Source organism: Myotis yumanensis, unplaced genomic scaffold (assembly GCF_028538775.1).
Source record: "Myotis yumanensis isolate MYYU_CA2020_CCGP unplaced genomic scaffold, mMyoYum1.0.hap1 SCAF_18, whole genome shotgun sequence".
In the NCBI taxonomy this organism is placed as follows: domain Eukaryota; kingdom Metazoa; phylum Chordata; class Mammalia; order Chiroptera; family Vespertilionidae; genus Myotis; species Myotis yumanensis.
The window spans coordinates 39,074,735-39,093,623 of record NW_027223769.1 but is presented as its reverse complement, the minus strand read 5'-3'; the positions used below and the strand labels follow the sequence as shown (position 1 = coordinate 39,093,623).

The 18,889-nt window shown below is 59.6% G+C and overlaps 1 protein-coding gene and 1 long non-coding RNA gene across 5 annotated transcripts; both read right to left on the bottom strand.

The window, feature by feature from the left end:
* Window positions 1-237: 237 nt before the first annotated feature.
* Window positions 238-10,685, bottom strand: SIAH1 (siah E3 ubiquitin protein ligase 1). Of its 3 annotated transcripts, none has more exons than XM_070398196.1 (2): window positions 10,578-10,685; window positions 238-2,155 (listed from the first exon to the last, which is right to left on the bottom strand). In XM_070398196.1, the coding sequence occupies exon 2, from the start codon at window positions 2,151-2,153 to the stop codon at window positions 1,305-1,307; it is 849 nt and encodes a 282-aa protein (XP_070254297.1). In that variant the 5' UTR covers window positions 2,154-2,155; window positions 10,578-10,685; the 3' UTR covers window positions 238-1,304. The 3 variants fall into 3 exon arrangements, with proteins under 3 accessions (XP_070254297.1, XP_070254298.1, XP_070254299.1); XM_070398197.1 differs by lacking the exon at window positions 10,578-10,685 and adding an exon at window positions 3,097-4,096; XM_070398198.1 differs by lacking the exon at window positions 10,578-10,685 and adding an exon at window positions 2,388-2,737.
* A 4,266-nt stretch (window positions 10,686-14,951) lies between these two features.
* On the bottom strand, window positions 14,952-18,575 carry LOC138996720 (uncharacterized). Of its 2 annotated transcripts, none has more exons than XR_011468848.1 (3): window positions 18,247-18,575; window positions 15,785-15,915; window positions 14,952-15,350 (listed from the first exon to the last, which is right to left on the bottom strand). It is a non-coding gene; the product is annotated as an uncharacterized lncRNA (long non-coding RNA). The 2 variants fall into 2 exon arrangements; XR_011468849.1 differs by lacking the exon at window positions 18,247-18,575 and adding an exon at window positions 17,815-18,013.
* Between the last annotated feature and the right edge of the window lie 314 nt (window positions 18,576-18,889).

The window sequence follows — 18,889 nt, the reverse complement described above, 5'->3', positions numbered from 1 at the left end:
AACGGGGTCTGCGAGTTACAGACGTGCCCGGCCCTGCTGGCGAGTCCCAGTGCTCCGGGAGGACGAGTCGGGACCTGGGGCTTGCTGTGCCTGTGCCGGGGCCTGTGCTGCGCTGTACTTGACAATAAAACTCTTGCATTTCAAAACTGCACACTGCTCTCTGCTGTAAAGCACAGAATCGGACAGGAAAACAGCTTTGGATTTTAATCAAACTTAGAGCTAAAGCAACACAAAGAGTTTTCAATTTGCCAGATATTCTTTTAATGAGAATTATAAAAGACCAAAAACATTTTTTTGCAAACTGCCTTTTTTTAAACAAATGCTTTGCTTTTAATTACAAATACTGTGAGATGATGCTTTCTTTTGCAAAACCAATAAATATGAGAACAAATTTTAAACATATGTGATTTGTCCAAGATATGGGGGGGGGGGGGGGATTTTTTTTAATATATTTTTAAATATCAGTATATCCTACTACCTTTTAAAGAATAAGTTTGAAGGTGTGACTCAACTGGAAAAAAGAGAGAAAAAGACCGACCGACCATCTTCTAGCTGTTTTAAGTAGCTTCTGATATTTCTTCCGATGTTACCTCTCCTTTCTGGAACTCGTGTCTTCACAAGAAGCTGAATTTAAAGTATTTCTAATGAACTGATTAATGGGGAGAAAAAACATGTATGGAACACACATGTATAAACTTTACCATAAACAATTATGCATAAAAAACCACTAACTTTAAAAAGGTACAAAAAAAGATGGGAAAAGCTTCAATTACAGAAAAGAAAGTCAAATTTATTTAATGAAAAACTAAAATTAATAAAAATTAGCAAATACACACAAAAAATATATACACACACAGCAGCACTATGTATTGACTCAAAAGAGGGGAAGCAGTGGCCCGAGACCACTCAACATGGCTTGTCAGTTAAAGGAAAAAAAACCCAAGCACACGCACACGCACCCACACTCTCTCACACGCAGAAACAAAAACCCAGTATTTCTCAACAGTACACTCAATCTACAACAAACACAAATTCAGAATTATTTTACAATGCTTCCTTTCTTAATACAAAAGATGCCCATCTTGGGTGTATATATATATTTTTTCAGTGGTTTACTGTTGACTTAAATATATTAGTGTTACTACATGCAACCGTTTCCTGTATTTAACAGCCTTTCCATTTATTTACCTTCATGTGACTAGCTCCCCTACCAAAAGTCTCGGGGGAGCAGGCAGAGGGCCTATTCTCTGTGAAGCTGAATGCAATGGTTTTCAACACTGGCCAGAAAACGTTTGATCGCCACTTCAACACATGGAAATAGTGACATTGATGCCTAGATTGCCATTTTCTGCAAAAAGCTGTGCGATGCTGGTGTCAAAGACTAGACAGTCGCTATTCATAATGGCTGTTGCAATCCCCTCATGAATCGATCGGGGCGTAGCTTCCCAAGTCAATCGCCGCCTGTGACCGTTCAGCTCGAGTCGATAAGCAAAATTTTCCGCCTGCTTGCGCGTTCCTATCAGCTGTACAATTGCAAAGAACTGCTGGTGCCCGTCATACTTCTCCTGCTTCTCCAAGACCAGCATGAAGTGGAAGCCGAAGCAGGACTGCATCATCACCCAGTCCACCGCCCCAGGGAGGTTGATGTCCGTGGCGAGGAACACGATGTCCTCGCCCTGCAGGGTGGTGATGGACTTGTGCTGGTGCATCAGGTGGGGCATCACGGCATCCAGGGAGCCCTGCCACTTACAGGACGCGCCGGGGCACGGGCAGGAGTAAGGCCGGAACTCACAGAGCTCTTCGTGGTCTGCTTTTTCTGTGTGGGGCAGAGTGATTTCACACCCGGAAGAGGCATATTTACAAGGGAAAAGTACTGAATTGGCCACTTTCTCCATCGCCAAGTTGCGAATGGATCCCAAGGGGCCCCGGCAGGTTGGACAACACGTGAGCTTTGGGCGACAGTTGCTACAGACAAGATGGCCGCTCTGACACTGAAGAATGGGTGGCAACACATAGTCAAAGCAGACAGGACACTCAAAGAGACTGGCCAAGTCATTGTTGGACGCGGTGGTGCCCGTGAGGGCGGGCACCCTCTGGGACGGTGTGCACTTGGAGGTCCCAGTAGGTAGCGCTGTCGCAGTCTGGCGGCTCATTTCTGTAACGGAAACATAGGGAAAAGTAAGAGGAGGAAGGAGAAAAGTGGTCATCGTAACTTGTTTCATAAAGCCATGTGGTTCATGCAAAAAAAATTTAAGATATTTTTATTGATTTCAGAGGGGGAGAGAAACATCAATAACAAGAGAGACTCATTGATCGGCTGCCCCCTGCAGGCCCCTACTAGGGATCGAGCCCCCCACCCAGGCACGTGCCCTTGACTGGAATCGAACCTGAGACCTTTCAGTCCGCAGGTCGATGCTCTCTCCACTGAGCCAAGCCAGCCAGGGCTCATGCAAATTTTACTGTGAGCAGAACAAGAGAAACAAATGGTTAAGAAAACGTAACTGCATAAAATATGCATTTTGATTATTAGGAGTTATACGCTGGATGAAATCTCTTTAAAAAGTTCCAGAACACAATAGAATCCCCTTTCTTACTAAAAGAAAGTGACATCCACCCTTGGCTGCCCTGGTGGAGGGAAGGCTGAAACACAACCTGGACCCCAAGCAACTGAGAAACTGCAAAGTTGCTGAAGTCCAAGAGGAAAGATGAAAGGGGGGGGGGGGGGGTTCCACAGGTGAGGAGTTCCCGAGCCCTCGGCTCACCGCTGCTGCTGAAACGCCCATCACACCAAGCCCTGAGACAGAACTGTCCCCGGGAGAAGTGACCAGCAGTGACCGACACTCGGGCAAGCGGACGATAAAGCGGCACCTTCCCCAGGAACCCACCTGCGCAGACTCTCAGGAGGCCTGAGCGCGCAGACCATTAACTCCATCAGCCATGTTTCTACACCATTAAAATTTAATGCCTCCAAGTTAATGTCTCAATTATCATTGTTATTCTGTTGCAAAGAATTTACCTTTGAAAACACAAGGCTGCTAACAAAAAAGGAAAGGGGAAAACACACGATGCTGGCTGCCAGTGTGACCTGTACTCTACCTTACTCAGTTCTACACCTTAACCCGGGCTGAGGGCGCCAAAGAGAGCAAGCCCGCTGTCACGAAAATATCCTCAAGTTCAAGGAAAACAAAAGTGTAGCAGAATCCCAGCACGCGTGGCGCCACGTGGAGTCAGGACACGGGATCCGCCAGGGTCCAGGCGGGCAGGAGCGCGTGCCAGGAGGTTCCAGTGCCCACGGCGGCCCGCGCGGAGGTCACGCGTGAGCAGTGGTGGCAGCATCGCCCAGGAGCCCAGGAGCCTGCTTCTCGGCCGCTGGCGCTGCTCGCCGACGTGAGTCTCGGGGTCACTGGACAGTGGTTCCTTGGGGGAAAGTCACATCGCCCGCTGAGCCGCCGGTCACACCGGGGTCCGCACAGGGCGTGTGGTCCCCGGGATGTGAGGACGCAGGGCGGACCGGAACTTCGCGGCCTCCAACGGTGCAGCAGTTCAGGTTCAGTTCCGACAGAGCCGATAGAGCCGATTGTCATTCCAGACACTGGGCACGATGTACACCAGTCAGAGTGAGGCGGGAATGCCGGGTCCAGGGCCTCCCGCAGCCCGGACCCCAGTGCCGGGCGCTCCGCGGAGGGCGTGGTGCACCGAAGGGGGCGCTAGTGAGCCGAGTGCTGCGGCGCCCCTCCGCTCAGGCCCGCTCACCACGGCCGGCTCGGTGTCAGCAACCGCGTCCTTAACGGCCAAGCTGGGCCTCCTTCCCTCCTCCTCGTCCCAGCGGCCGGCAGACAGGTGAGCAGGCGGCGGCCGGCGGAGGCAGGGGCGGTGGCAGCGCCCTGAGCAGCTGTTCCTGCGCCGCACCCGCTCCTCTCTCAGAGCGGCCCCCAGCAGTGGCCGCACCTCCCAGCTCGAACTCGCAGCGTCCCCAAACACGGGCGGCATCGCTGCGCCCCCGGCAGCGTCCCCTCCCCAGACCCACGGGCAGGCAGGCTCCGGCTGGAGGGGCCGGGGAAGAGCCCTTGGAGCCGGGAAGGCCCCGCGCAGCTGGAGAAGCCGGCTCCAGCCGGGAGGAGGGAGGAGGGAGGAAGGGAGGAGGGGGAGGAGGAGGAGGAGGAGGAGGAGGAGGAGGAGGAATTGGGAGGGAGAGCCGGCGGGCGGCCCCAGAGGCTCTGCGGGGCGGGCCACGGGGAGGGTGGGGCGCGGTGGGGGGAGGCCCGTAGGCTGCGCCCCGCCCACCGGCCCAGGCGACTCCGGCTCTGCCCCGCGCACCCCACCCGGTGGGGCTCAGTCCCTGGACCCCGCTCGCTTGGATTTAGGTTGGCACGTGCGCCACCGTCCGCGTGGCTTCACCCTGGGCCGCACAGGACGGCCCCTCCCTGCACCCGCTCCACCAGGAACCACCGACCCGCGCCGGGCGGTTCCTCAATTCTAACTCGCTTCTCCATTTCTGCCTCGGCCCATACTCCCCACCCCACCCCCCAACACTGCAGTGCGAGCAGCCCCCCCCCCAACACACACCCCGAGTTACACTCCCACGCAGCCCCCGCCCGGAAAGCCGTCCTGAGTGGCCTGTTAAACAGCAGCTTGTTTTGTTCTCAGCTTTGCCCTCGCCCCGCAGAGCCCGAGGCCGGCATTGCGTCAGCTCCGCTGGAGGAGCCTGTCATTAGAGCAGCCGGCGCCTCCACCCCCGGGCGGGGCCTGGGGCAGGGCCCGGCACCACCCACTTTCCCATCAGATCCCAGCTCCCAGGGCTGCCGCCCTATCAATAGTGTGTTCACCAGCTCAGCTTCTCTCACTTAAAGCGACAACATGCGGAGCAGCACACACTTGTAGACTGCGGACAAATTAATCATTACTGCCTGCGCCTTAGCTTCCAACATCTGCGTTCAGGCGGCCTCGGGCTCCTAAGGCAGGACGTTCGGTGCTTTAGGCAGGGACGCTCTTTCCAAGCAGAATCAAGGCAGAACCCAAAGGAGTAAAACAAGCAAAGGGAGTGCTGGTTCCTTGAGCAAAAAGTTTCCCTCTTTCCCCAAACTCCCAAAGGCCCCGCACAGACCCTCCTGCCCGCCGTCCAGTCCGTCCAGGGACAGCCTTCTCCGCGAGCGAGCGCCTGGGGCAGTGCCAGCAGAGTGCTTAGCGCTTAGTGCTTAGGGTCGCCTACACCTGCGTTCGCCCTCCCCCTCCCCCCCACCCAACTATGAAACGGGGACGTTCCGGCTCGGTGGCTTTGTCTGGGTTCAGGAAGGCGGGGACCTGGCTCTCACAGGTCCAGACCCCAGAGGCCTCCAAAGCCGGTGACCATGAGGGTGCCTTCCGCCTGCACAGCGACCACCGTGTTTGCCGAAGATCAGCAGCCCCGTCACTCATGTCCAGTGCAGTGACCCTCAAAGGGATTCCTCAACTGGGAATAACACTTACCTACACGGGCTTTACAAAGAGCCTAACATTTCACCAAACCACATACACCAAGACACGCTAGAGGGGCCAAGGCAAGCAGAGGCCACAACCGCCCAGGAGCACTGGCCACCTCCGCTTCCTAGAGAACATCCCTCCGGCCCCTCGGATGGAGTTTCAGCAGCGTTTCACCTCAACAAGAACAGGTGCGATTCAGCTTTAGTGTTGTCTTAGCGATTTCAGAGCATCTGGCCATTGCTCTGCCTTCCACATGCAGGAGATGGGCTGTCAGTCTGGATTTCATGTGGGAACCTGCCTCCTGTATGAACTGGCTGAGGAAGAAGTTCTCTGATTAGTCATAGCCGCATGCCTGGCCCCTCTAATAACCATCCTGCTGTGCTACCACCTCCTGCTCGTCCACAAACGCTGCAGCAGCAGGCCAGCCAGGCCCTCCGAGGGCCACCTCCCGCCGCTGGCCCCTGGCCCCGGAGCCTGTGATGTGACAGCGGCAGCAGGACGCCAACGCCGCTGCTTATGAAGTAAGCTTCACCTGGAGAACAGGCCCACGTGCGTGCGGCGCGAGGCCTCCTGCAGCAAGTTCCCGACAGGACATGCAGGGGAGGCGCAGCCGGGAGAGCGAGCAGGAAGCCGCCTCCAGAAACGACCGGGCCAGCTATCTGGGCGGCAGGAGCCGGGTGGTTTCTAGCTGTTTCCTTCCAGGGGACGATAGAGAAGCTGCTGTATAAAGATTAGTCTGAGAAATGGGAACAGTCGGTAACCTCTGCATTCCCAAGAGTGGAAAGGCCGGCTCAGGCTTGGAGTGACCTGAGGAGCTGATGCGACACCAACCACAAGTGCTCCCGGCAGGAGCCGCAGCAGGAGCCACGGGCACTCTTCCCACCCCTTCCTCCCGGCAGGAGGGGGCGCAAGAGGACCTGCACAGCCCTGTCCTCTCGCCTTCTCAAGCCTTTCCATCCTCCCCTGGCATCAACCTCTCCCCTTTCTCCTGTGCGTTCCACTCTCGCTGACACCGACACGCCGTCTCCCATCCACGTCTGTGGCCACACACAGCTGCCCTGGCCTCACCCAGGCCGGACGGCTCTCAGGCATCAACGCCACGAATCAGAACCTCAGGCTTTTGTCTCTGCCCCGTCCCACCCCCTTCTAGCCTTTCCTGTCTTGGTAAACAGCACCATGACCCACAGGTGCTCATGCCAGAAACCACTGCATCCTTCCTCCCTCACCGCACATCTAACCATCAGCAAGTCCCGTTCATTCTGCCTCCAAAACACATGTCGAGCCCACCCACTTTCTCCTCTTCCTGCCACCCCCGCCCCAGGGCGCAGGCAACGCCTCCCTGGCCAGTTCTCCAAGCAGCCAGGGCTCCAAAGCCACAAGGGGGGGGGAGTTCCCTTCCTCGCCCCTGCCTGGCTCTCCCCTCCATGGCTCCAGCAGCTGGCTCTTCCGCCATCCCGGCCCTCCCCGCCGGCCCCTCCCGCCAGGGCCCGCCTGCTCCTCAGGGCTCCCGCCATCGCCTTTGTTCAGCAGACTGCTGGGGGGTACACATCACAACCGCACTCCTGTTCACGTCCCTCACAGAGGGCGCGTGGTAATATTTGGAGAAACTGAGTCACTTACTCAAGTGGTTTTAGAATTACTTAAGCCCTTCCTTTGCACTGAGCCTTTAGATGCAGAGCAGGCACTGTCCCTGCTTTCCAGGGGCTCAAAGTCACAAACTGGGAAGCGACAGAGCCACGGGCCCTTCCAGTCCAGCAGGGCTCACCCTCGGAGCCACTGTCGGGGGACACGGCGGGGGCCACACGTGGAACTGCTCAGTGGACACTAAGGCGTGGAGAGAGGCCAACTCCCCGCCCGAGGGGCACAGGCGGACACGGAGAGACCGAGGACAATCTCGAGCGAAGGGATGTTCCAGAAACGAAAAGAATCCAGTGTGAAGGCATCAGCCATTCGACCACTACCTCCTGAGCACCCCCTGTCTGCCGGACAGACAGGGTCCCCCAGGGACCGCCGTCTACTGGGGGTGAGCGCGGGAGCACAGAGAAACCTCCAGTCCAGGGGAACACTACAGGGGGCCACTCGGAGAGAGAGCACCCGAGTCAAGGTGGGCGTCCAGAAGGAACTAAGGGGCCTAGGCTGAGGTTACAGAGCTGAGCGGGGAGAGAGGAGCAGGGCGCACACAGGCACCTGCGACACCCGGGGAAATGGCAGGAAGTAACCAGAGCCAGCGAGGGGCTGAGCCTCCCTGTCCTGAGGGCCTGGAGCCTCATCCTGACAGCCCTGAGCCACTGCTTAGACAGAGACCCAACTCGCAGACCCTGCGGAAGGCAGAAGAGAAGGGCTGAATGTAAGGGGGGGGTGGGGGGGGGGGGGCAATGCCAGGTTTGAGATAACCGGACGGAAGAAGCGCCCTAATACATAAAAGTGGGATCATACGTACACGTGTCAAACTCCTAACATACAACATTGTGAGTGAAGCAGAATGTCAGGCACGGACGTGGGTGACAACGTGTGTGGGTGCAGTCACAACTGTAACAAGCCAGCCCTCTGGCGGAGGAGCTGCGAGCCGGCGGCTGTGTGAGGGGAATCAGTCCCTTCTTTTCTGCTGCACCTCGAAAACTGCTCCTAGAAATGAAGTCGTTTAAAGACGATGGATGACCTACAGGCCAGAGAACACGTGAGTCTCGAGTTCAGCAAGCGACGCGCCCCCGAGTGTCCCCGGCACACGGGCAGGAGTCGGTCGGAGCGGCAGGCAGAGCCCTGCCCTCTGCACAGAGGCCCGTGACGACACCCCCGGACCCACGTCCCCGCAGCGCGGTGCAGACATCGCCACTGAAAGGACACGTTCACGAAGCGTCTCGAAGAGGAAGATTCATCCAGGTTGTCTGGTTGTTGTTAGGAGAGGGGCGGGGCGGGGCGGGGCGGGGCGGGGCGGGGCGGGGGGGGGGGGGGTTCATATAGTAATTACGCTTGTAGTGAGGTCTATACCAGAAACATCCAGAACATTGCACAAGGGGCGCACAGAAAATCCGTAATTGTAGTAAAAGTCTGACAGAAAGAAAACCCCATCTTCAGAAACTGAGTCAATCAGCTGCTTTCAAATAGAAGCGGTCACTCTGCAAAGCTCCCAAACTGACTGCGTTGCCCTCCTTATGTAAGACCTGCTTTCAAAACAGGGAAAATAAAGGCCGATTCTTCAATTATGTCATTGCTGCCACAGCTAAACATTCCCTTTGTAACTCCAATTAATTTTAGCCTGGTTACAATATTCTTAATGACAGAGAGCAAAGAGTATTGCTCTACAGCAATTTTATAAGAATTTCCCAGAGCTTAGAGGCAACCGATGTGAAGCTAAACTGAAATAAACTTGTTTCAGAATTTGTAGTCTGTGGAATACTTATCCTGAGAAGTTCCACGGCTATTAATTTACTTCGGCTGAAAATATTAATGCTGCTAAAGGCGCTGGAAAGGCGCCAAGACGCATCACGCAGACCAAGTCTATAATATAAAGAAAAAATGTGGCAAAGCAAACTCCAGGGTTGCAACTCACCATTCCAGGTCACAAAAGTCTTATCTTTCATTTCCAGAGCCAACACCACCACCAAAAACAAACTGCACCCTTTGTTTAATCCACTTTAAGTCTCAGAATCTACTCGTCCCGGAGTCGTCCTCACGGCTGACCGAACGCCCTCGTCCCCATTGAGCCCTCGCCTCCCGGGTGCAACCTGCTGGCGCGGACATGGGTCCCCAGGCTCCGCTCTTCAGGAACGTCCCCAAGGGATGGCGACCCGACACCTCGCCCCCGGGGACACCTCGCCCCGGGGCCGCCTTTCACTCCATGTGACTTGCATCCCAGCGCGCGGGGCCCTGTCCCCACCGCTTCCCAGGGAAACCTCAACTCCCACCGTCTCCAAGCACCTGTCACCCTGGTCCTCTCGGCCTCTTGTTTTCGTGTCCGACAACAACAGGCACCAAAAGGAAAACCCAGGAACTAACCGCTTACAACGTGACCTCACGCGCTTCCCACGGCCCCGCCGGCAGGAGAGCCGCCCGTTTAGCAACAGTATCAGCCGCCCCGCAGCGCGCGCCCTGCGCGCCCCCCGGGCCGCCGCTCCCAGCCCTCGGCCCCGTCGCATCCCTCTGCCCCGCCGTCCCGGGAGGAGGAGCCGCCCTGACCCATTTCTCGGGGAAGGAGAAGGAGGCAGAGCAAGGTTACGTCTCGCGCCCAAGGTCACCCACCGGGGGGGCAGGGCGGGCGCCACAGCGGGCGCTCCGACCACCGAGCGCGCGCCCCCATCCCGTGCTCGGGAGGGTTCCCACCCGGGCCACGCGGGAGGCGGCCAGGCTGCTCCGCGTCCAACCGCCCGGGCCGCGCAGCCCGTCGCCGTCCGACACCCGCGCTCGCGGCGGCGGTGACTTTGACACATCGGCTCGCGACCGGGTCTCCCCGGCGCGCACACCTCGGGCGCCGGGGCGCAGACCCTGCACCTCTCCAGGGGCGGGGACGGGGCGCTCGCGCAGCCCCGCGGCCCAGGGACCCCGCCTGCCCAAGTCGCCACCCGGGGGAGCCGGGGAGGGACCCCAAAGTACCCGAGACGCGCGGCAGGGGGACACCGAGGCGCACGATCAGCAGCCGGAGCCTCCCCGGCGAGCGGCGGGCGCGACCTCCCGCCGACGCCACAAACGAGGGAGGCGGCCGCATCCTCCGCGCGCACAATGCAGGCCGGGCGGGCGGGCGGCGGGCGGCCGCGCTCAGCTGACCTCCGCCATGTTGGCCGCGCACCCGGACCCTTCGCAACAAAGGCCGGCGCCGGGCCGCCTCCCCCGCCGGGCCCGCCTCCCGGGCGCGCGGGGCCGACCCGCGGCGAGCAGGCCCTTCCCCGCCCTCCCGGCCGCGCGGGCCCCCTCCCCACCGCCGCCGGCGGGCCCGGGGCGCGGGGGCGGGCGGGCGGGCGGGCGGAGGGAGGGGCGGGGGGCGGCGCTCGGCGGCCGCGGGGCCCGGACAAAGGGCCGACCGGGGGCCGCCGCGCCCTCCCGCCGCCGCCACGGCCGGGCCCGCCGGGCCTGCTCCCCGAGGGCCCCGCGCGGCTCCTCCCGCCAGGCCGGGCTGCACTCACCTGAGGGCGGAGGGCGCGCCTGGGACCCGGGCCCCGGCTACACGCGCCCCGTCGCCGCCGCCGACCCGCCGCCGCGGGCAGCCCCCGCCTCCGCGCCGCGCCGACACCCGCCGGACTCGCTGGGCCGCCGCCGCCGCCGCCGCTCGAGAGCGCGCCCCGCAACGGCCGCCCGGCTCCCCCCTGGCCGCCGCCGCCGCCGCCCGCGCGTCCTCGAGCCGCCGCGCGCTCCCGCTAAATACCTCTCGCTGCGGCGGCCGCCATGGAGGCGCGGCCCCGCGGCCCGGGGGCGGGGCTTCCGGCGCAGGCGCAGGGGCGGGCGCGGGTGCGCAGGCGCGGGCCGTGCGGGGCGGCCCCGGCGGCGGCGGCGGGCGCTCGTGCTCCGCGCCCCGCGCCCCGCAAATGCGAGGATCGACGGCCGCCGCGGGACCCTGGTTTCCCACCCCGGGGGCCGGGCTCGCTTAGCGCCTCCCGGGGCCCTGCCCGCTGCCCTTCTGGCGGCCGCCGGGCACCCCGCCCCGGAGGAGGCCAGGTCCACGCCCCTCCCGTGGGTTCGAGCTGCTCTCCCCCCGGAAAGCGGGACTCGTTGCAAAAGTTTGTTGCGGCTGAGAAGCGAGCCCGGTGCTCCCGCCTGGACGCTCACCGGGATCCGCTGCTCCTCTCGCCGCCGAAAGGAGTGGCTCTCCCGCCTCGGGGACGGCCACACCCGCCGTGCGCCCCGCGCTGGCGCCGGGCCCGACACTTGCCAGCCCTGATGAGCGCGCCACGTGAAACCCTCCGTGGGAACGGTATCCTCCGTGGGGACAAACAAGAGTTGCTTTTTACATAGAAGAGACCACCCAGGGGACCGGCTCCCCGCCGTCTCAGCCCCGCCAGCAGGAAGGCTTCCGCGGGCCGCGCGCAGCTGTCTCCCCACCACCCCGGCCCACGGGCGGCCGCTGCGCTGACACTGTTGCTCCTGCCGTTGGCCGCGTTGCTACTGTTGCTACTGCTCCCTCCCGAATACCTACCTCTTCGCTCTTGGGGGCCGCTGCCTTCCTCCTCGGGGACCGTTAGCAAAGCCAAACAGTGTCTGCTGGCGTCTGGGAAGTGAAGAGCCTCGTGTTCTGCAGCCACGAGCTCCACTACCCGATAGGCTGACCCCCAGAGCCCTCAGGGTGGCGCAGGAATGGTGGCCTTACCATTTCTCCAACAATGTTTGCAGAGTCAGCACCGGAGGCAGGGGACGGGGGCCCACCCAGGAGGTGAGCCTCTGAGGGAAACCAAGGAGGAGGGTTCTCCTTAGAGCTGCCATTTGGAGGTTGTTTCCATGACTCTGGGTCTCGTTTGGGCCACTGCTGCCAGGGAGTCGCCTGGTGCTCTGGTGGCTTCGTGGAGGCTGTAGTGGGCTCAGGGCAGAGCGCCACACGCCGGCGGGTCTGGAAGGAGTGGGGCCCTCCAGCCGGCGCTTAGCGATTCCTGCCCGGAGTTCTCTCACTTCTGGGCGTTGTGTGCGCCTGTTCATCTCTGGAACCGAGTAAATTACTCCCTCCTCCGCCTGCTTCGTTTTATACGACACTATCTCATTAATCTTATATCCGTTAATGTGCACTAGATTTAGGTGGTGGTCAACCTGATTGAGTTAACTCCTCCTGAATGAACGGATGGGTGGGCGGACGAATGGCTGAGAGGCATGGGTGGGACACGAACATGGCTGCTACACATTGTAAACACTTGGCTCAGCCGGAGTGGCTCCAGGGTTGAGCATCAACCCATGAACCAGGAGGTCACGGTTCGATTCCCGGACAGGGCACAGGCCCGGTTGCGGGCTCCATCCCCAGTGTGGGGCCTGCAGGAGGCAGCCGATCCATGATTCTCATCACTGATGGTTGTATCTCTCTCTCCCTCTCCCTTTCTCTCTGAAATCAATAAAAAAATATATGTATATTTTTTTAAGAAAGAAAAAAAGAAATAAATTGTAAGCACATGAAGGAAAACAGCCCACTGGGTAAGGGCACCCCTCGGCGGCCAGGCAGGTTTCGGCTCGAGGCAGCCGATCTATGACTCTCCCTCTCGCCATTCCTCTCTGACATCAATAAAAAGATAGTAGCCCGGCCGGTGTGGCTCAGTGGTTGAGCATCGACCTATGAACCCGGAGGTCATGGTTCAATTCCTGGTCAGGGCACGTGCCCAGGGGTTGTAAGCTCGAATCCCAGTAGGGGGCATGCAGGAGGCAGCCGGTCCCTGATTCTCTCTCATCATTGATGTTTCTCTCTCTTTCCCTCTCCCCTCCTCTCTGAAATCAGAAGTATATTTAAATAAACAAGTAAAATTTAAAAATAAGATATGAAATAAGAGAAGAAAGAAAGAAACAACTTCTGTCTTCTCTCACGTTAGGCCAGGAGCCCCCGTGTGTCATTCAGCTTCTGAGCTCAGCTCTGCTGTCAGCCAGACCCAGAGCCTTTGGTGGCGGGAAGGCGGAGAGGCGCCTCCCTCCGGGAGATGCTATCAGCCTGGGAAGGAGAGCAGGCCCCTCCCGGTCAGACCTGCCCGAGCAGGAGGGAGAAGAAGCTTCCCTCGTCGGGGCACACCTGGCGCCAGCAGCACTGTCCGGGCGGCGAATGTGTGGATGTGCGCAGCAGCATCCCCAACAAATTCTGCGGGACGCGGTGGAGAGGAACGCAGAGAGGCAGCGTGTGCGCCCCAAAAGGAGGCTGGGCCTGGTTGCAGAAAGTCCCCGAGGCCGCACATTCACTCTCCTTCTTCAGGAAAGGGGCACGGGCTGACTTTGCCGGAAGCTAGAAAATCATTTAGTTTTTTTTAAATGCCTAGTGTTCTGTCGGGGTCGGTGATAGTAACAACATTTACTTCCCAGGGTCCGTCTAAGTCGGTGGTTCTCAACCTTGGCTGCATCACCTGGGAATCACCTCCGGAATGAGGCCCAGAAATCAGGATTTTAAAAAGATCCCCAGCTGATTCTAATGTGCAGCCCAGGTTGAGAACCACTGGTCTAAGTCATCTCAAATGCAGTTTGTACAATCCTTGTCCCCTCCCCACCCCCCAAAAACACTCACTCCATGGATCCATATTTTTTAAAAAAATACATTTTTATTGATTTCAGAGAGGAAGGGAGAGGAAAAGAGAGATGGAAACATCAATGATGAGAGAATCATGGATCGGCTGCCTCCTGCACGCCCCTCACCCTGGGGATGGAGCCCACAACCCGGGCCTGTGCCCTGACCGGGAATGGCACCGTGATCTCCTGGTTCCTAGGTCGACGCTCAACCCCTGAGCCAGGCCGGCCGGTTCAGTTCCCAGAACTCTGTCCCGTTTCCCTTTGCAGGCTCCCGAGGGTCACTGAACGGCACCTGCTCCTCTTTCTTGAGAGAACAGCGTGCCCTGAGCTCAGCGCCTGAGCCTGAGTTGTGGACGCGGCAATGGAAGCGGACGAAGGGAGCGCTTTCTGGGGGAGAAGCTGGGAGAGGACCGGGCCTCTGGGAGGCACAGGCTCCGGCTGGAGGGGAGCGCGGCCAGGGCGGCCTGGGCCCCGCACCTTCTCTCCGGCCCGGGCTTCGCGTCAGCTCAGGCCCATGGCCCTCGAAGGGTTTCTGCAGGAATTCTGTCCCGTGAGAAATAACAAATACACGAGCAGCTCTCCAAGGAGCCTGAGAAAAGCCCTCCGCGACGGCGTGCAGCTCTGATGAGCCAGGGAGTCTATTTTTTCCCTCTTACTCAGAGCGGAGATTCGTCACAGCTGAGCTCTGCAAAGCACTTCGCAAGCATTTCGAGATCGCTGCCTACTGCCAGCGCCGGGGAACCGGACACCCGCCGGCCGGCATCCTGACATCCCTCCTGGGCAGGCCCCGTGGGGCCACCGAGGTGATGGGGCCACCAGCTTCATCCTCCTCGCCCGCCCGTGAGACCCGGTCATCCAAGCGCTTCCATGGCCCTCCCCGGGCTGGAGGGGCTGGAGGGGCAGGGGAGTGGCAGCGACTCCCTCAGAGGAAGGACAAAGGCCGTCTGTGCGAGCCTGCGAGATGGGGCCGGTGATCCAGGCCAGCGGCCAGCCCCATGAGAGCCCCATTCACGCGGTGGAACTGGGGCGCGATGGGTATCCTGGGGCCCTTCTGGGAGCTCGGCTCCCTGGGGCCCGGGGAGAACCGGGCCGGTGACCGCCATCCTCGCCCCGCTCAGCCTGGCGCCGGGAAGCCCTGCTCTGCTCTCTGCTCAGACCTGCTTCCTGCCCCGGGTCTCCCAGGCCCCCGTGCCGCCCGCAGACCACCCCAGACTCAAGGGCAACCCCACGGGTGTGGCCCTCCGCCTCCCCAGCCGCTCCCCACACCCCATCCATTTGCTACAATTTCTTTCTTTCTTTTTTAATATATATTTTTACTGATTTCAGAGAGGAAGGGAGAGGGAGAGAGACAACCATCAATGATGAGAGAGGATCATGGACCGGCTGCCTCCTGCAGGCCCCACACTGGGAATCGATCCCACAACCCTGGCCTGTGCTCTGACCGGGGATTGAACCGTGACCTCCTGGTTCCTAGGTCGACACTCAACCCCTGAGCCACGCTGACCAGGCCGTTTGCTGCACTTCCCAGGAGCTAATGTCTCCATGCCATGGGTCAGTGCCCGGGGGCCAGGATGATGTCACACCCCAAGGCCTGCTGTCCACAGCCGGTAAGGAACCGGGGTGGTGTCCGGAACCTGCCTTGTGCGTGAGTGGTCTTGGGGGGCTCCTCCAGCCCCAGCCACGCTCTTGGAGGACAGCACTGGCCACAGCTGGACGGCAACCTGGGGAGAGACTGAGTCAGAACCCCTCTCCCCTGAGCCCCTTCCCGCTCCCGGCCCGCGGGGGCGGCTTGAAAACCTCTGTTTGTTGTTTTAAGCTGCTGCATCAGAAGGGATTTGATGCACATCAGTAGGGAACTAATACAGGCGGCTCTAGGAGCCTCCTGGCCGGGAACCACTAGGGTTTTCCCATTTCCAATCACGTCCCAACAAATTAAAACCCCAAAGAGGCCTCAGGGACTCCCAATTCTCCCGTGTGGGGCGGCTGGGGGCGGGGCTTACACGGCGGCATTCCCACACTCCCCAGCAAAGTGCCACGCGTGGGCCAGCCGGGCCTCTCCTACCTCACTCCTTTGCCGCCCACGTCCACTCATCGGACAGGTACCAATTAGGCGCCCCCTCCCTCCGTGGCTGGGGACCGCGTGGAGAAGACAGACCTGTTCGCCCAGCTTCCACTGTGATGGACGGCGGCGATGAGACAAGCCAGCGCCCATCACTGCAGACACCTGGCGGATCCGGAGACAGGAAGCCGGGCGGCGGGGAGGCCGGTTGGACTGGGCCTGAGGCTCTGGGTAGAGAGGAAGCAACAGGCCTGCCAGCCTCCCTGTGGCGCCGGACCCAGAGCACACAGGGAGGGCCCAGGCCTGTGCCTCGGTCCTTACAAAGTGTAAGCAAGCGAACAGACCACTAACCGACGTGTCCTACTCTCCCAGGTGGCAAACCCCCCCAGAATCTGCAGGCCTCCCGGACCCCTACCCTGGGGCATGGTGGCAGAGCCGGCCACCGATACGGTGTCCCGTGTGCGTGTGTGAGTGTGTGTGTGAGTGTGTGTGTGAGTGTATGAGTGTGAGTGTGTGTGAGTGTGAGTGTGAGTGTGTGAGAGTGTGTGTGTGTGAGTGTGAGAGTGTGTGTGTGTGAGAGTGTGTGTGAGTGTGAGAGTGTGTGTGTGTGTGTGTGTGAGTGTGTGTGAGTGTGAGTGTGTGTGTGAGAGTGTGTGTGAGTGTGTGTGTGTGAGTGTGAGAGTGTGTGTGTGTGAGAGTGTGTGTGAGTGTGTGAGAGTGTGTGTGTGTGTGAGTGTGTGTGTGTGTGTGTGAGTGTGAGTGTGTGTGAGTGTGAGTGTGTGTGAGTGTGTGTGAGTGTGTGTGAGTGTGTGAGTGTGTTGGGGGTGAGAGTGGCCTCCAGGTGTCCTTCGCCCCCCTGATGAGTGAGCAGGACCCAAAGCCTTGTACGGAGCGTCGGCCCCGAGACCAGAGGCTAAAGCCCAGGACAGGGCAGGTCGGCATCTTGTCAAACAAATCGTTCAGCAGCTTCCGGAACCAGTGTTGGCGGGCTTTTTGTTTTGTGTGTGTGTGTTGTGTTTTTGTTTTTTTAAAATGGATATTGATTTAGTTATTTAACCCAAGGATATATTTCCATTGATTTTTAGAGAGAGTGAGAGGGAGAGGGAGACACACAGAGAGAGAAACATCGATTGGTTGCCTCCTGCACACGCCCCAACCAGGGCCAGGGGATGGAGCCTGCAACCGAGGTACGTGCCCTTGACCGGAATCGAACCCGGACCCTTCAGTTTGCAGGCCGACGCTCTATCCACTGAGCCACACGGGTTAGGGCTTGCTTTCTTTTCTTGGAAAGAGTATAAGATCTGAGTGGTCCCTTTTTTTTCTGGGTATTAAAGAACAGGGCAGGACATGATGCAACCGGTGCCCTTCAGGACCTCATTGTCATGGCAACGGGGATGGACCGGCATCGACTTCCCGGCACCCAGGGCCTCTAGGTCCACAGGAGGATGCGCCTTTGTGGAACCAGGTAGTGAAAGGAAAAGGCAGATAAAGGCTGTCCCCTCCTGCTCCCGGCTGGGGCCACACAAAGGGGCCATTAAACTAATTGGCCAGGCAGCCGGGCGGGAGGGGACCAGGCCCAGCTGGGTCAGGTTTCTCCCCTCCTCGCCCAGCCGGGATCTCAGATTCCTCCCTCCCTGCCACCGAAGCTGGGTCACAGGGCCCCACGGGAGGGGCCAGGCCCTGGCCAGGGACCTGGGAGAGACCCTGACGCCCGGCCACAGCCACCGGCCACGGGAGCTCAGGCAAGTCAGCGCCTTCGCTCAGCCTCCCCTTCTGTGACGTGAGGCCGTCGCCTAGAAACACTTCACCGATAGTTTTATTTAAAAAAGGACAAACACAAAGCCACTCCAGGTGAACTGTGTATCTACCACGTCGGCCACTTTATTATCTTTTTTAATAAATATATTTGTATTGATTTCAGAGAGGAAGGGAGAGGGAGAGAGAGAGAAACATCAATAATGAGAGAGAATCATGGACCGGCTGCCTCCTGCACGCCCCACACTGGGGATGGAGCACACAACCCGGTCCTGTGCCCTGACCGGGAATCGAACCCTGACCTCCTGTTCCTAGGTTGACGCTGAACCACGGAGCCACACGGGCCAGGCTCAGCCACTTAATTAACTCACATGATCCTCGCGACTCCAGCAGGAGTTCCCCATTTCATCAATTGTCCCCCCACTTTATGGACGAGGAAAGAAGGTTCAGGAAAGGTAACTTGCCCGGCCGAGGTCACCGAGGGTAGCAGCTCGTAGCGGCCTTCACACTGAGCTCTGGCTGGGTCCAAAGTCCTCGTCTTTACACCTCGCTGCCTCCCGTCACCTCTTATTTCTGTACCGTTGTCCTTCCTCCTCCTCCCTCCCTCCCTCCCTCCCTCCCTCCCTTCCTCCCTTCCTTCTTCCTTCTTTTTTTCCTTCTTTTTTTTTTTTTTCTAACAAAAACCAATAGGCAAGCCCGCTTGTTGGATGGCACTGAGGGACCCTCCTCAGGGTGGACTGCAGGCGCCTAAAGCTCTCTGCACGGACCCCTGCGCCCTCCCCTGCGGCCTCCCCAGCACCTACCTGCACCAGAGCACCCATGAGTCACCCTCGTGAGTCAGCTCGGCGCTGTGCGCGCGGCAATGACCCAGGTGCAGCAGCGAAGTCCAGGTCGGCCAGGGGTCGGGAGACCTGCGCGCTTCCAGAGGCTGCGGAGCGGCGGGCGGGCGTGTCCTCCCTTCGGCCCCATGGCCTCGGGTCCCTGTGTCCTGGAGCCTGGGGGTCAGGGGGCTCTCCTGGGGTCCTTCGGAGCTGGAGGCCGGGCCAGGAGGCTCCTCTCCAGTCCTGCCCCTTCTTGGCCCCCACACAGGATCAGGGACGGCCTCTGGGCCTCCTTAACTCTCCTTACAGACACGTGCCCACACTCAGGACTCCCTCCCCCCCCCCCCACTGCCCGCCCCCGTCCACCCCTAACCACCCCCCTCACCCCCGCAAGGCGTACGCAGGTCCCTGCCCGTGGGATCCTGAGCTAAGAAGGGAAGTAAAGCGAGGAGATTTGGTTAAGCATCGACCTAGGAACCAGGAGGTCAGGGTTCGATTCCAGGGCAGGGCACGTGTCGGGTTGCGGGCTCCATCCCCAGTGGGAGGCGTGCAGGAGGCAGGTGATCCATGATTCTCTCTCGTCATGGCTGTTTCTCTCTCTCCCGCCCTCTCCCTTCTTCTCTGA

What these genes read in the sequence shown, in the direction of transcription:
- SIAH1 (XM_070398196.1), bottom strand. Translation starts at nt 2,153, where the DNA reads ATGAGCCGCCAGACTGCGACAGCGCTACCTACTGGGACCTCCAAGTGC.